Genomic DNA, 14,679 nt, shown 5'->3' on the forward strand with positions numbered 1-14,679 from the left:
AGTGCCCCCCATCTGGACCAATGCCATAGCCCCTAACCACTCACCCTGCTCCATCCTCACCCCCCATCTGGACCAATGCCATAGCCCTAACCACTCACCCTGCTCCATCCTCACCCCCCATCTGGACCAATGCCATAGCCCCTAACCACTCACCCTGCTCCATCCTCACCCCCCAACTGTGCACACAACAAACCTGAGCAAGTCACTCCACTGCTTCTGCTTACAGCAGCCCCTGTGGCTATTTGAACTTGAATTCATTGACGTTCAATCAAATTAGAAATTCAGTTCTTCAGCGCAGCAGCCGCATTTCAGGTGCTCAGAAGTCACATGAGGAAGCCCCTGGCTGCTGTATTGCTCAGCCCAGAGAATAGAACACGCCCATCAGGGTGGAAAGTTCTATCAGACAATGCAGGCTTGGAACCTTCCAGAGGCTTTTCCTTGCATTTAGAATAAAACCCAAACTTCTTACAAGCCCGCAAAGCCCTTCCTCGCCTCTGATGTCACCTCCTGCCACCCACACCAGCCTCGTCTCCTACGCCAGCTGTTCCTCAAACACACCTACAACTTTGAAGTCTGCCTGTCTTCTCCTTTCTGCTCCTTGTCCTTAGGATAGGCTCAGATGTCACCTCCCTGGCAAGCCTTCCCCCGACCTCTGCCTCCTCCTGGATCCCTCTGCTATGGCCTGGCTCTGCTTGCCTTGTCCTTTCCTCCCATACACACATGCGCCTCTCTCCCTGGGACGTGTGCTTCTCTGGGCCACACACATATTGGATTCCTCATGTGGCCAGCGCCTGCTGAGCACTACTACCTACTGAGCACGGGGGGTCAGTGGGGAATGCGACAGACACATCTCTGTCCTCAGGAGTTTAGATCTAGCTGGGGACAGACACCGAATGGGGCATTACAGAATGTCATGTGTCTGGACCCTATGTTCCTCCTCCTTCCTCCCTTCCTTGGGAGGGATGGATGATAAGAAAGCTCTGCAGGAAAGCACAGGGACCCAGCGTGGAGTGCTTTCAGGAGGGGCCGGGGACAGGAAGAGTGTCCTTGAGGCCCGAAGCTGTCCCACGGGGGAGAGAGCCACTATCTTGCTGTGTCCTTGTGCCCAACAACAAGCCATTTGTTCTACCAAGAGAACAGAGCCTGCAAACCCAAACTGAACAGCTTCAGAGGTTCTGAAGTGAGTTTACTTATGTACAATATTTAACATGGGGCTGAGTGGGGCCTGCAAACCAGATAAAAGGACACCTCACTGATAGTTGAAGCCACCCCTCCAGAGTACCCTTTTCTTTCCCAAGTGGTTCATGATAATACCCCAGATGAGCCCACAATTCCCCAAGGTCATCCGAGGAAGGCAGCTAATATTGATGGTGAGCTGCTGTGTGCCACACCCCGCGAGGTCAGGACTTATTACACCCATTTTAAAGAAGAGGTCACTGAGGATGTGAGCACTGCTGGGATTCCAGCCTCACTTTGTCTGGACCCAAAGGCAGAGCATCAACTCCTTCTTTTTCCTCAGCTGCAAAACAGGCTTCAGAGGGCCCTACCTGCCTGCAGTGGATCTGCAATGTAAAGGAGCTGGGTTGGAGGGGCCAAGGGGGCTCAGGAGGGGCGACAGCAAGAGGGTGGAGAGGCCTGCAGGGGGTGGCAGTGAGCCACACCTGGAGGTGGCTGGAGGGCGGGCCCCAAGGGTTTTCAGGCGACTATCCCAGGGCACCAAGGGCACTGATGTTAACAATCATGCCTTTTATCGGAGCGTGTTTTGTTTCCCTCTCTGGGTGCTTACACACAGTGCTCATGGCATTTTGCATGTGAGGGTGAAAACTGAGACTCAGAGAAGGGAAGAGAATTGCCCAAGTCACAGAGCGTGGAGTGGGGGAGACCTGATCCTGAGCCAAGCTCCCTTGGCCACTAGCCTTAGGCTCTGTTCCTCTAGATTAGACTTTGGGGCATTGGCTCTGGAACCGGGTGGAGGGCAAGATAACCCCTCACATCCACGCAGGGACAACAGCCCTCGGAGGCAGGTATTCTTGTTCTCATTTCAACGCCTGGGGAAACCGAGGCAGAGAGAGGCAGAGGCAGTCAGGACTGAAGCCCAGCTCTCTGGTTGACAAATTCTGTTTCCTTTTCCCCTGTCCCAGCAGGCTGGTTTGGGTATTTTCATTCTCCCCCCATCAGAATCCGTATAGAGTGCTCTCTGCTGTGTGCCTAAGATCTCTGGGCTTCTGTCGGGTACCATCAAAGATTTTGTTTCACTGCCTGCCCTGGGCTGTCCTGTGTTCCACCCGGCCCTGCCCGCCACAGTGGAAGCCGGTGAACCCTAGAGGGAGATGAAACAGGTAAATTCTGAGTCAGGCAACCCCAGAAAACTACACTGGCTTTTGGAGCTCAGGAGAGGACAGCGGACAAACACGGCTCAGGACAGCAGAAAGGGAGACTTGGGTGTTGAGTGACCTAGGGGAGAAATTCCTATTGATTATCTCTGTGACAATCCCGTGCGGCAGTTGTTGCTTCATCACCCACCCCTGGGTCCACAACGCTGGAGGCCCGTTGGCACACAGGGGCTGTTGGCTGCCCAGCCTGCCTCGCCGGGCGACCTGCCTGTCCGCGCTCCATTCTGGGTAGGGCCCGCTGGGTGGCCCCTAGTGCGCTCAGCCCTGACGCTGGTGAGTGGCCGCCGGGGCGTGGGGAAACGAGGATCCAGGTGTTCCTGTTCCCAGAGCGCAGGAGGCCTCTGCGTTGGACTGCTGGGTTCGCCGCCGTCGGGGCCTCAGTTTTCCCAAGCGCGGGAACCGAAGGAGAGCAGAGGCCGGGTGGAAGGAGAAGGAGGAGGGGCCACCCTGCGCCCCCGCCCGCGCCCGCGGCGCGGCCCCTTTAAGAGGCCCGCCCGGCTCCGTCAGCCGCGCCGCGGCCACCGCCCCCCGGCCCTCCCCTTCCTGCGGCGCCAAGTGCGGGCCGGGCGAGAGCGGGCTCAGCCGAGCGCAGCGCCGGGAGAGGCGGCGGCGGCCGGGACGCGGGGCGGCGCGGGGACACTGCTAAGAGCGCACGGGCGGCTGCCATGGGCTAGCGGCGCCCGGCCGAGCGGAGGGCAGCGCGCGCCCCGCCCCGCGCCGCGCGGAGGAGTCCCGCACACAATAGCGGCGCGCGCAGCCTGCGCCCTTCCCCCGCCCGCGCGCGCGCCCGCCCGCCGCGCGCTCCTCGCCGCCGGGGAAGCCGAGCCCGCCGCCTCACCTGCCGCCCGGGAGGGGGCGGGCATTGTTTGCCCGCCGCCGCCGCGCGGGGTCATGGGGGCTGCCCGGAGCCCCGGGCCGGGCCTGACGAGGCCGCCGCGCCGCCGCTGAGGCGTGCCCCGCGCGCAGCCCGGCGGCGCAGGTGAGGCCGGCCGCGCCATGGTGGACCCGGTAGGCTTCGCCGAGGCGTGGAAGGCGCAGTTCCCGGACTCGGAGCCGCCGCGCATGGAGCTGCGCTCGGTGGGCGACATCGAGCAGGAGCTGGAGCGCTGCAAGGCCTCCATCAGGCGCCTGGAGCAGGAGGTGAACCAGGAGCGCTTCCGCATGATCTACCTGCAGACGCTGCTAGCCAAGGAGAAGAAGAGCTACGACAGGCAGCGCTGGGGCTTCCGGCGCGCCGCGCAACCCCCCGACGGCTCCGCCGAGCCCCGCGCGCCCGCGTCGCGCCCGCAGCCCGCACCCGCCGACGGCGCCGACCCTCCGTCCGCCGAGGAGCCCGAGGTCCGGCCGGACGGAGAGGGCTCCCCGGGAAAGGCCAGGCCGGCGGTCGCCCGGAGACCCGGGGCCACCGCGCCCGCGGACCGGGGCGACCGGGGGCCCCCCACTAGCGTGGCGGCGCTTAGGTCCAACTTCGAGAGGATCCGCAAGGGCCATGGCCAGCCCGGGGCAGCGGACCCCGAGAAGCCCTTCTACGTGAACGTCGAGTTTCACCACGAGCGCGGCCTGGTGAAGGTCAACGACAAAGAGGTGTCGGACCGGATCAGCTCCCTGGGCAGCCAGGCCATGCAGATGGAGCGCAAGAAGTCCCAGCACGGCGCCGGGCAGGGCCTGGGGGACGCACCCAGACCATCTTACCGGGGGCGCTCCTCGGAGAGCAGCAGCTGCGGCCTCGACGGTGATTACGAGGACGCCGAGCTGAACCCCCGCTTCCTGAAGGACAACCTGATCAATGCCAATGGCGGCAGCAGGCCCCCTTGGCCGCCCCTGGAGTACCAGCCCTACCAGAGCATCTACGTCGGGGGCGTGATGGTGGAAGGGGAGGGCAGGGGCCCGCTCCTGCGCAGCCAGAGCACCTCGGAGCAGGAGAAGCGCCTCACCTGGCCGCGCAGGTCCTACTCCCCTCGGAGCTTTGAGGACAGCGGAGGCGGCTACACACCGGACTGCAGCTCCAACGAGAACCTCACCTCCAGCGAGGAGGACTTCTCCTCCGGCCAGTCCAGCCGCGTGTCCCCAAGCCCCACCACCTACCGCATCTTCCGGGACAAGAGCCGCTCGCCCTCGCAGAACTCGCAGCAGTCCCTGGACAGCAGCAGCCCCCCCACGCCGCAGTGCCAGAAGCGCCACCGGCAGGGCCAGGTCGTCGTGTCGGAAGCCACGATCGTGGGCGTCCGCAAGACTGGGCAGATCTGGCCCAGCGATGGGGACAGCTTGTCGGGCAGGCTGCCTCAGGACGGCACCTTCCAGGGAGACACAGGTGGGTACCTCCACCACCGTGGGTGGGCACACCTGCACCCTGCCTGGAAACCGTTGAACATTTAGGGAGAGAAAAGGGGAGGTGGAAGGAGGAGGAACAGGTAGATACTTTCTTGAGTGATTTTCAAATTCTGCTGTGGATAGGAAGGATTTGCACTGATCCTGCGCCTGAACGGAGTCCATCCCGCCTCCTCCTGAATGTGGATTTCCAGGGTTTGGAATAGGATTGGGTTGGGAGGGGTGGTGTGTGGATGGTAGGTGGTTTGTTCTTTGGTTCTAGAGTGGTGTGCTTCTCTGTGGGTTGGGACCGGGATGCCCTGGACAGCCATCTCCTTGCCCTCTGATCCCTCCAAGCTAGGCAGTGGGGATGGTATAAAGAGGGGGTCATTTCTGCAGCCTAAAACAGATGCTTTTAGCAAGGATTGTTGTGTGTCTTGGACATTCCCCGCCACCCCACCGTTCCGGAAGAGATATGACACATTTGGGAACCCAAGATTTGCTAGCTGCTTCCAGGCCATCAAAATGCCAGATTCACTTGCTAGCCAGCAGCCCCGAACATGAGTCCGGGCTGGTGAGAATATGCATTAGAAGGAAGTAAGGTGACAGGCCGTTTTGACTCAGTGGGCCTCGGAAAATCAACAGGGTGAAGATTTTATCCAGGGCCCGAGCAGAGCCACACCCATTCTGATCTGCCCTGCTTGGATGGGAGATATCACCCGTCATTACTCACCCACCTTCTCCATGCGCCTTACCCCTGCTCCATTTTCTCATCTCGTTGTGCTCTTGCCTCCTCGTCTTCCCAAGGATGAGTGCCCACGGGTGCTTGTTTTGGGCTCCCAATCCGTGGTCTGACTCTTGGCCCTAAGATTAAACCTGTTGGAAGTCTCTAACTTCTGGGCTGTGTACCATTAGGTGTTGGGGCGATGGCAGTAGGTTTTGAGATCCAGGCATAGTTTGCGATTGGGGCAAGGAAAGGGTAGGTGGGTGTGGGGGAACCTCTCCGAGTCCTGGTCCCTGTTGGACTGATCCGGTTTTCCGCTCCATTGATTTTTCTTTTTCTGCTGATGGAGTTGTATGTGCTTCCTTGTCAGAATCCTCTTGAAATAAGTGAGGCTATTTTTGGCTCTGTAAGTGGCCTTTTTGTGATCAGCACTCTGTCCTGTTTGTTTTAGGTACAGCCAGTTGCTGATCTTCCATTTGCAGCTGGGGGTGGCTGTGATGTGGCCTGGCCCAGCTGTATGCCCTAAGTGCCCCGTTAGCGGGCGGGGGGTGGGTGGGTGGGGAGCCTGTAGTATTTAGAAGCCTGCTTTGCAGGCACATCAGCTCTTCCGGGGTCTGGAGGATTGCTTTGTGGTCACTGGGCACCAGCCTTGTCTGGTCAGCTGTCAGCCAAGCGAGCTAGCTTCAACTGGCCGTCAGTGCCATGGTTTGGGAGAACGTTATTAATAAAGAAGAAAATGAGAGGTTTTCGTGGAGACCTGCAATCTAAAATGGTCTTTTGCTGGTGGGGAATTTTGAGTTTCCAGAAATGGGGCCCATTCGGATGGATATGTTTCAGTGGGCCTCCCTGTGGGCCCGCCTCTCTTAGAGCTCCTGCTCCTGTAGACGTGAGACCCCAGTGCCCTGTGTAACGCAGGGAAGGTTCTCAGTAAATGGCTGAGGAGTTACTTTTACAACTTCGACCCACTCTTAGTACTTTCTGGATCCTTCTCTGAATGTCCTCAAGGTCCCATGTTCTGTCTTCGTTAGGTCCTAAATCTTCTGGTTGTTTTAGCTCTGGGAGCCTTCAGACTCTGTACCCTGTACTCTCCTCTGAGGGTTGTGGCTGGCAGGGAAGGAGGGGCTCAGCCATCTGTCTCTGTCCGAACTGTTGACTGATGTTCTTTAGACGGCTGTGCGGCCTGCTGGCCAGGGCTGCGCCTCTGAAAAGGGACAGTGAGGGAAATCACAGTGTGAGGAGGGAGTAGAAGTCACCCTAATTTGCTGAAGCAGCAGCAGCAGTAACAGCAGCAGATGAGGGGCCCGGATCTAATAGTCTCTGATCCCTTTGGATGGATGAGCGGGCTCTCAAGTTTCTGAGTTCAGGGCCCCTGGGTTTGAGGGAAGGAGCTGAAATGACCACCCTCTGCTCTGTGCCAGGCATGCTGACAGTGTGCTTCATGCAGGGCCCCTCGTGGGCTCTTACATCACCCCGTGGTGGAGCTGCTCATCTACAGGTAAGGACGCCACCAGGAAGTGGCAGAGCTGGGACTCCGGGCCCCTGTGGGAGTGCTGAGCCATTCCTTCTGGAATGCGATGGCCTTAGGGTATTCTTCCCACTGCCCCATACTTCGCCTGAAAAGCATGACTGTGTCAGTCCAGGGGTCCTTCCAGCCCCCTGTGGGGCCAGTAACAGCTGTGAGCCCTCCTGTGTGCAAGCCCTTCTGTTTGTACTGTGTGGGTTCCATAGAAGGGGAGAGTGTGTTCCTTGCCATCTGGGAGCTTACAAGTCAATGGGAGAGAGGAACACACACATCATTTGTGTGTTTAGAAGAAGTGAGGTCAGGGAAGCTTCTGGAAGCAGCAGCACTAGAGAGCGACCTTGCCTCTCAGCACAAGTCTAGTGGCAGGGTGGGGGGAGCCGTCTGCCCGCAGGAGCGGTGGCTCAGGGACACCCATGTCACCCTCTGTGACTCTGAACTGTGTGCCTTTTAATTTTATTATCGTAGTAAAATATACATAACATAAAATTTACCATCTTAACACATTTTAGCCGTTTTTAAGTGTACAGTTCAGTGGCATTAACTACATTCACATTGTTCTGCAACCATCACCACCATCCACTTCCAGAACTCTCTTCGTCTCACAAAACTGCAATTCCATACCCGTTGAACAACAACTCCCCATTCCTCTTCCTCAGCCCTTGGCAACCACCATTCTACTTTCTGCTTCTGTGATTTGACTACTCTTGGTACCTCATGAAGTGGAGTCATACAGTATTTGTCCTTTTGTGTTTGGCTTATTTCGCTTAGCCTCAAGTCCCCAAGGTTCACGCATGTGGTAGCACAGACTGTGTGCGTTTTGAAGGCAGGGATCCCTGGTTCATTTCCTGGTCTCCCGTGGAGCCTGGCTCAGAGCCGACACAGCACACGCTGACCATCCCTTCCTCGTTTACACGGCTGTGGGGTCGGGACGGGGAAGGTGGCAGATGGGAAGCGTCTTATCAGCTGCGCCTTCTCTTCCACACTCCATCCCTGCCCTTTACCTTCCCTTCCAGAGGACTTCAGTGAGCGCTTGCTTGAGAGAGAAGGCCAGACAACCCAAGGCCCTTTCCTCTTTTAGGTCCGAGAAATTCTTGATCTGAATACCCAGCCCCGTGTGCCCCTCGGCCCTTTTCCAGATATCACTTGTGAGATGTGAGCCAGCTCTTGTGTTTCTTCGTGGGCTCTCGTGTGAGTTGCTGCCCCGTGTTTTCACATTTCTGCTGAGCAGCTTAATTTTGCCCTTTGGATTCTGGTGATGTGTTCTTGCCAGAATGATCACTGCTTTGTTTTTCCCTTGGGTGATTGAATGGACTGACGACCAGTCTGGGTGAGTAACTGGGGCCGTAAAAGGTCACTGGCCTCGCTTTGGCTCCATCATCGTCTCTTTAGACCGGAGCCTGTGGCCGCCTCTGGTTTCGGTATAGGCTCCTCTCCATCAGCAGAGGCAGAGTGGACAGATCTGGCTGGAGTCTGAGACGGCTTAAGTCATCAATAGGGTGGAAACGGAGTTCAGATCAAATTTTACAAGGGTTCTCGGGCTCAGGAAGGGTGGCTTCCTTGTTGGGGGAACAGAATGAAGCATTCTGGAAACTTTCACCAAAGAAGGAGCTGGGAGTGCTGTTGGTTTGCGTGGGTCCAAGGGAATGTGCCTCTCCAATTTCTCCCTTTTGGCTCGTTTGTTGCTTCTGGCTTCAGTTGCCCCCCCCCCCCCCCCCCCGACCTTGGCCAGGAGTCGTGTGGCCGAGGGCTTGTGTATGTGACTGCTGCCCTCACCAGGACCGGGAGTCCAGGTGAGCCATGTGCTAAGGCCTACCTGGGAGAGGACACAGCAGTGCATAAGGCACGGCTGCAGCTCGTGCCTGTAGTTGGGGGCAGGGAAGGACGACGCCATGTTCATGGTGGATGGTTGGGCATCTTCAGGTGTTCTCAGGTTGCCAGGTAATAGGCCTGAGTTTTGACTGAAGCTACTTTTTAGATCAAGGCTCAGAGGGTAGTGGTGGATTAAATTAACTGTGAACCCCGCGGGGGTTCTTAACTCTGACTGGGATACAATTCCTGTGGCTCATGTAGGATTTTTTTCTTTGAAAAATGTAATTTTAATTAAAATGTGTTATTTACGTAATGTGATAGTTTTTTTATTGTAAAATATACATAACAAAATGTGCCATTTTAACCACTGTTAAGTGTGCAATTCGGTGGCAGTAAGTACGTTCAGAGTTTTGTGCAGCCATCACCACTGTCCATCTCCAGAACTTTTTATCACTCCACCCAGAAACTTGGGACCCATTAAGCAGCCTGGGCCTCCAGCCCCTGACAACCGCCACTCCACTTTCTGTCTCCATGAATTTGCTTATCCTGAGTATCTCATACAAGTGGAGTCTATGATATTGTTCCTTCTTCTTTGTCTGGCTTATGTCATTCCAGTAGGGCTTTGAAGTTGCTGGGAGCAGCATTCTCACCCTTAACCCTGGTCTCTGGGCCTTGATAAGTGTTTCTCTTCAGGAAAGCACCTGTTAGTGAGATCTGCTGGCTTTCACACCCTTGTTTTGAAGTGGCCAGTGTACTAGTTGCTAGGGCTGCTGTAACAAAATACCGCAGACTGGGTGGCTTAAACAACCGAAGTTTATTTTCTCTTCAGTTCTGGAGGCTGGCACATTGGTTTCCTCTAAGGCCTCTCCCCTTGACTTGCAGATGGCGGCCTCCTTGCCACCTCCTCACATGGTCTTCCCTCTGTGCATGCGCACCCCTTGCTGTCTCTCTCTCTGTCCAAAATTTCTTCTTATAAGGACACAAGTCATATTGGATTAGGGCCCACCCTTATGACCCAATTTTAACTCAATTACCTCTTTAAAGACCCTGTCTCCAAATACAGTCCTGTTCTGAGGTACTGGGGTTTAGGACTTCAACATATGAATATGGGGGGAGACACAGTTCAGCCCACAACTCTCAGTGAGTCCCTAATTGGGCAGCAGAGGAATGGGCTACCGTGGCGGAGAGATGGTGCTTGTGCTGGCCTCACCAGTCGTGTTTTAGGAGGAATTTGGGTAAAGCGTTGTGTGGCGTTAGGCGGCCTGGTGGGGCCAATACGACACAGCTGGGCGTCAGGAGAGCTGTGTCCTACTGCTTCACATGCTGCCACGTCTCTCTCCTCATTGAAAGAGTTAGGGGTTAGACTCTGGTATTGCTAAGGTCTCTTTCAATTCTTTAATATTTTTGCTTTAAAATTTTAAATTGTTAATGCAACTTTTTCTGTATCTTTCTTTTTTATCCTGGTTTATATCTACCTTTCCTTTACCAAGGCAACCACCCCTCCCCACTCAGTCACTCAGAGGTGTTGATCGAGCATCTACTACAGTGCCAGGCACTGTCTCCATGGGCGTTCTCTCATGCCTCTGTTCATGGATTTGTGGAAAGGCTTATCTCCACGGGCCTTGTCTTTAAAAATCAACACACAAAAACAAAACCTTCGTAATGTCCTAGTGTCTTCCCAAACTGTGTCTTTCCTTGATTGTATGTTTGCAGCTATTTCCTGTTAATCCTGTGTCTGTCTGGCTTCCTTCTTCAGGGTGGTGAGATCCTTAAGACAAGGACAGAGTCTTTCCTGCCTCACTCTGGGTCCTTAACAGTGTTTGATGTGATGGTGGTCATCTGAGCCCATGTGGATCTGTCTGTGTCTTGGGTGCTGTGGGTGTTTGTGGGTCAGAGCTGGAATGAGAGCCTATCTCTGAGGTTTCCATTTGCTCAGACCCTTCCCTGCTCTGGCCCAACCCACCTTACCCTATCTAATAAGCCACAGTGGATTTTCGGGGGCCTAATGATGCAGATGCCTCAGCAAGGAAACTTGTTGTCTTTGGAGATTATTTTTCCTTCTTTGCTGAAGTTTAGTCTTCCCCTGCTCAACCTTAGAGAGCTTCCCAAATCTTCAGACTGGGGCCTGCTAATTAGCTGTCTTGGCTTCTAGCACTGGCCGCTGCGACCTTGGAAAATGACTGTGGACAGGGGCGGTGGCTGGTGCCCAAGGGAGATGCTACTGGCAGGTTTGTCAACGCGCCTGCTGAGTGCCAGGGTGGGAAGACAGCAGTGCCCCGCTTGTGTAGTGAGTATCACTTTGGTGGAGGCTGTTTCATGTGCCCTCGGAACATTCCTGTGGAGTGACTGCAGCAAGATAATCGTCATAATTATATGCTGTTGGCTGATTGGGTCTGAGGGGGTGTGAGACAAACACTCGCCCGAGGTCAGGTGGTCAGCGGAGGGGCCGGTGCTGGCCTCTTTTCTCAGGCTGCGGGGTGACGCCAGTCACATGAGGATGGGCACAGAGTGACAGAGATGGAGGGGGTCTTCATCAGTCATTCGGCAAACACGTTTCAGACAGGAATGGTGCTGAGTATCATGAGACAGGCCTCCCAGCAGGTCATTTCCAGTCTGCCGGAGAGATGGCCACAAAAACTGAAGTGCCATGGTAGGAATCGTCTGGTCCCGGCCTTCAGGCAGGTCCATGAAGGTGTCAGCCATCCAGGGATGTCATTTCTCTCTCTTATTTTGCAAATCTCGCAGAAAATTTCCTAACTCTCTGTATGTCCTCCTGGGCACTTTGCTAAGATTGCTCCAGCAAGTTGTGTGGTGCAGGGCCCAAGAGGACAGATGTGTTGGAAGGACACTGTCCGTCCATCTGCCTTTTCCATCCAAGAGTGAAGGGCAGACTGGTGGTGGGACATTGGTGCATGCTGACCATGCTCTGCTGTGAGCAGGTTCTGGGGGGTGCAGAGGGACAAGGCCTGTCTGGGAAGATGTGATAGAGGTGGCGGGCCACGTGCACAGAGGGTCAGGTGATTGGCCCAGGGAGCACTAGGAAGGAGGCATCTCCAGCTGGCCGGGAGACAACCAAGGGGGCAGTGGAAGGAGAGGGAGAGACCTGCTGCACCAGCCACAGGGGAGCCAGCCCAGCAAAGCCAGGGACGGAGCAGCCCGAGGGGCTCCTTCACTCAAGGGCCTCTGTTGGCTTAAGAAGAGCTTTTGAAGATCACTTAACTTTAAAGGCCAGACATGTTCTCTTTTTAAAAAATGCTGCTGGGTGAGTTGGTATGCCAGTAGAGCAGGGAGAGATTTTCTCCGTATAACATATATGGGTATAACCTTGCATGTAACAAAGTGAACGTTCTAGAAGTGACCTAGAGGCAACATATGTTGACCTAGTCCGGAGAAAGAATGCAGACTTTGAAGGTGGAAGATCTGGGCTCACCCGGGAGCCAGCGTGTGGACTTAATCCTGTCGGCTGGTGGGGACAACCCCCTCCTTGGGAGGCTCTATGGGAGCTTAAGTGCACGGAGTCGTGGTCGCTGGGGGTCTGGCCCCTGTCTGGTCTCACGGAGTCACCCCCTTGGGCATGTAATCTCTGTTGATTGAACACCACTTAGCAAGAGACTTTGAAAGAGAAATGCATAATTCAGTAGGTGCAGGCCATTTCACCCACTCGCCTCAGCAAGAGTGCCCAGTATGAGCTCCGGGGGACCCAGGGGTCTTCCATGGCCTTCATCCCCCTCTCCTAGTATGTCCTCCTAGGCCGATTGGAGTTCTTATATCTTAAAGGTACAGTATATATTTTTCTGTATTATGGCCCCAAATGAAAGCTAGCTGCTTCATCTGGTGATGAGCTAAAGTGACATCAGCCCAGAGTACCAGGGGCCATGCACCGATGTTGCCTGAGCCCTCCGTGCTGGGTTCACACCCACCTGTGGTGGGGTAGAATGGGATCCTCTTGCAGTGTTCCTGGACCAGTTGGCCTTGTGGCTTTTGGGGGCCTTGAAAACCCAAAGCTGGAGGAAGAGAGACCTCTTGATTTTTGTCATAGAGCACCCCCACCCCCCCACGTTTGTAGAGGGAAGGCTCAGAACAACTTTGATCTCATTTTTAGTGATTGTGAGGCCTCAAGAGAGGAAGTACAGACTGCAGACTTTCTTATTTTCATGGGAAACAGAGGAAGACGGGAAGCTCTGAACATTACTAAAACTTTCGCATATCCAGGCTACCCCTGCAGATTGCCCAGGGCTCTGCAGACCACAGGGTGCTGCCCTGTACACCATGTGCTGAGGACACTGGAGAGCTGGGCCCGGCCCTGGTGGGGTGCCCCTGAGGGGCTGGGACAGCCATGGTGTGTGGGGCAGCCCCCGGGGTGGACGGGGAGCTGGCCCCCTCTGAGCTGCAGAGCGTGGGGAAGAGCCTCCGGGGTGGCTCCCCGCCCACAGTGACCACTGCCATCCGCGATCCCCCAGCTCCGCCTGACCCCCACTTCCCGAGGGCCGGGACAGCTGGGCCTGCAGCACACCTGGGGAGGAGGGTGCTTTGTCTCTTTCTCCCCACCCCGTTTTTGAGAGCTCCAGAAAGCCTTTTGCTTGGAGACCTGGAGGTGAGTGCAGTTTCCATCGTGTGTGGTGTCCAGGGTGGGGATGGGCAGGTGATTCTCTGGTTTCCCTGACAATGAGGAGCTATGTTCCTGAGTGGTGGTGGTGGTGGTTTTTGAACAGCTTTACTGAGCTATAATTCATACCATGGAATTCACTCGTGTAAAGTGCACAGTTCAGTGTTTTTTAGTATATTCACAGAGTTACGCAACCATCACTACTGTCTAATTTTAGAACGTTTACATCTCCTCATAAGGAAACTGTGTTCCCTTCAGCCATGACCCCCCTCTTCCCCCCAGCCCCTGGCACCCATCACTCTACTTTCTATCTCTGTAAATTTGCCTTTTCTGGACATTTCACATGAATGGAATCGTATAACATGACCCTTTGTGTCTGGCTTCTTTCACTTAGAATAAGGTTTTCAGGGTTCATCCATGTTGTAGTGTGCATCAGTACTTCATTCCTTTTTGTGGCCGCATAATATTCCAGAGGGTGTTTTCGTACACGGAGGATGGGGCCTGATTCCTGCCTGGGCTCTCTGCTGGCTCACGGGGTTCCTGGCCAGACCCATCTTTGGTCCTTGAGGCCTGAGAGGGCTGTGTGTGGAGGTTCTGGAGGGACTGGAGCAGCCTCCTCTTCATCAGGGAGGGGCCGCAGGGCAATGGGATGCTGGACACCCAGTGGTGGCTGAGAGCTTGCTGGGCTTACAGGGAGGGCGGTGCGGGGGTGACTGAGCTTATTTCAGCCTTCAGCCTCGTGGCTCTACCTTATAGGCCTGTCCATCAGGAACCTTGTTCAGAGTCAGTCCTTTCCATCTGGGACCTGTGGGCTGTGTCTTCCCCTAGGCCTTCCCCCCTTTTTTATTGTGGTGAAATAGACATAACATAAAATGGACCGTGTTAACCATTTTTCGGTGTACAGTTCAGTGGCATTAAGCACATTCACAGTGTTGTGCAACCATCACCACCATCCGTCTCCAGAACATCTTCGTCTTTCCAAACTGAAGCTCTGTCCCCATTAAACAAAAGCTCCTTATTCTCCTTCCCCTAGCCCCTGGCACCCACCATTCTACTTTCTGTCTCTGTGTGTTTGACTGCTCTAGACTTTTCTGTCTCTCTGCATGTGACTGCTCTAGACCTTTCTGTCTCTGTGTGTTTGACTGCTCTAGACCTTCTGTCTCTTTGCATTTGACTGCTCTAGACCTTTCTGTCTCTTTGCGTTTGACTGCTCTAGACCTTCTGTCTCTCTGCATGTGACTGCTCTAGACCTGTCGTCTCTGTGCATTTGACTGCTCTAGACCTTCTGTCTCTGTGCGTTTGACTGCTCTAGACCTTC

At 55.3% G+C, this 14,679-nt stretch overlaps 1 protein-coding gene across 2 annotated transcripts in view; it reads left to right on the forward strand.

Annotated features, from left to right (window-relative positions):
• The first annotated feature begins 2,978 nt into the window (after positions 1-2,978).
• BCR (BCR activator of RhoGEF and GTPase) overlaps positions 2,979-14,679 on the forward strand; it is a 138,838-nt gene continuing 127,137 nt past the window's right edge. The window contains exon 1 of one of the 2 annotated variants that reach the window (XM_087423842.1): positions 2,979-4,704. In XM_087423842.1, the coding sequence (XP_087279968.1) occupies positions 3,390-4,704 (1,315 nt within the window). In that variant the 5' untranslated portion in view covers positions 2,979-3,389. The remainder of the gene's footprint in view (positions 4,705-14,679) is intronic. The other variant, XM_004443110.3, reaches the window with a different exon arrangement.

This window comes from Ceratotherium simum, chromosome 35 (genome assembly GCF_057802395.1).
Source record: "Ceratotherium simum simum isolate JZ-2026a chromosome 35, ASM5780239v1, whole genome shotgun sequence".
Taxonomy (NCBI): domain Eukaryota; kingdom Metazoa; phylum Chordata; class Mammalia; order Perissodactyla; family Rhinocerotidae; genus Ceratotherium; species Ceratotherium simum.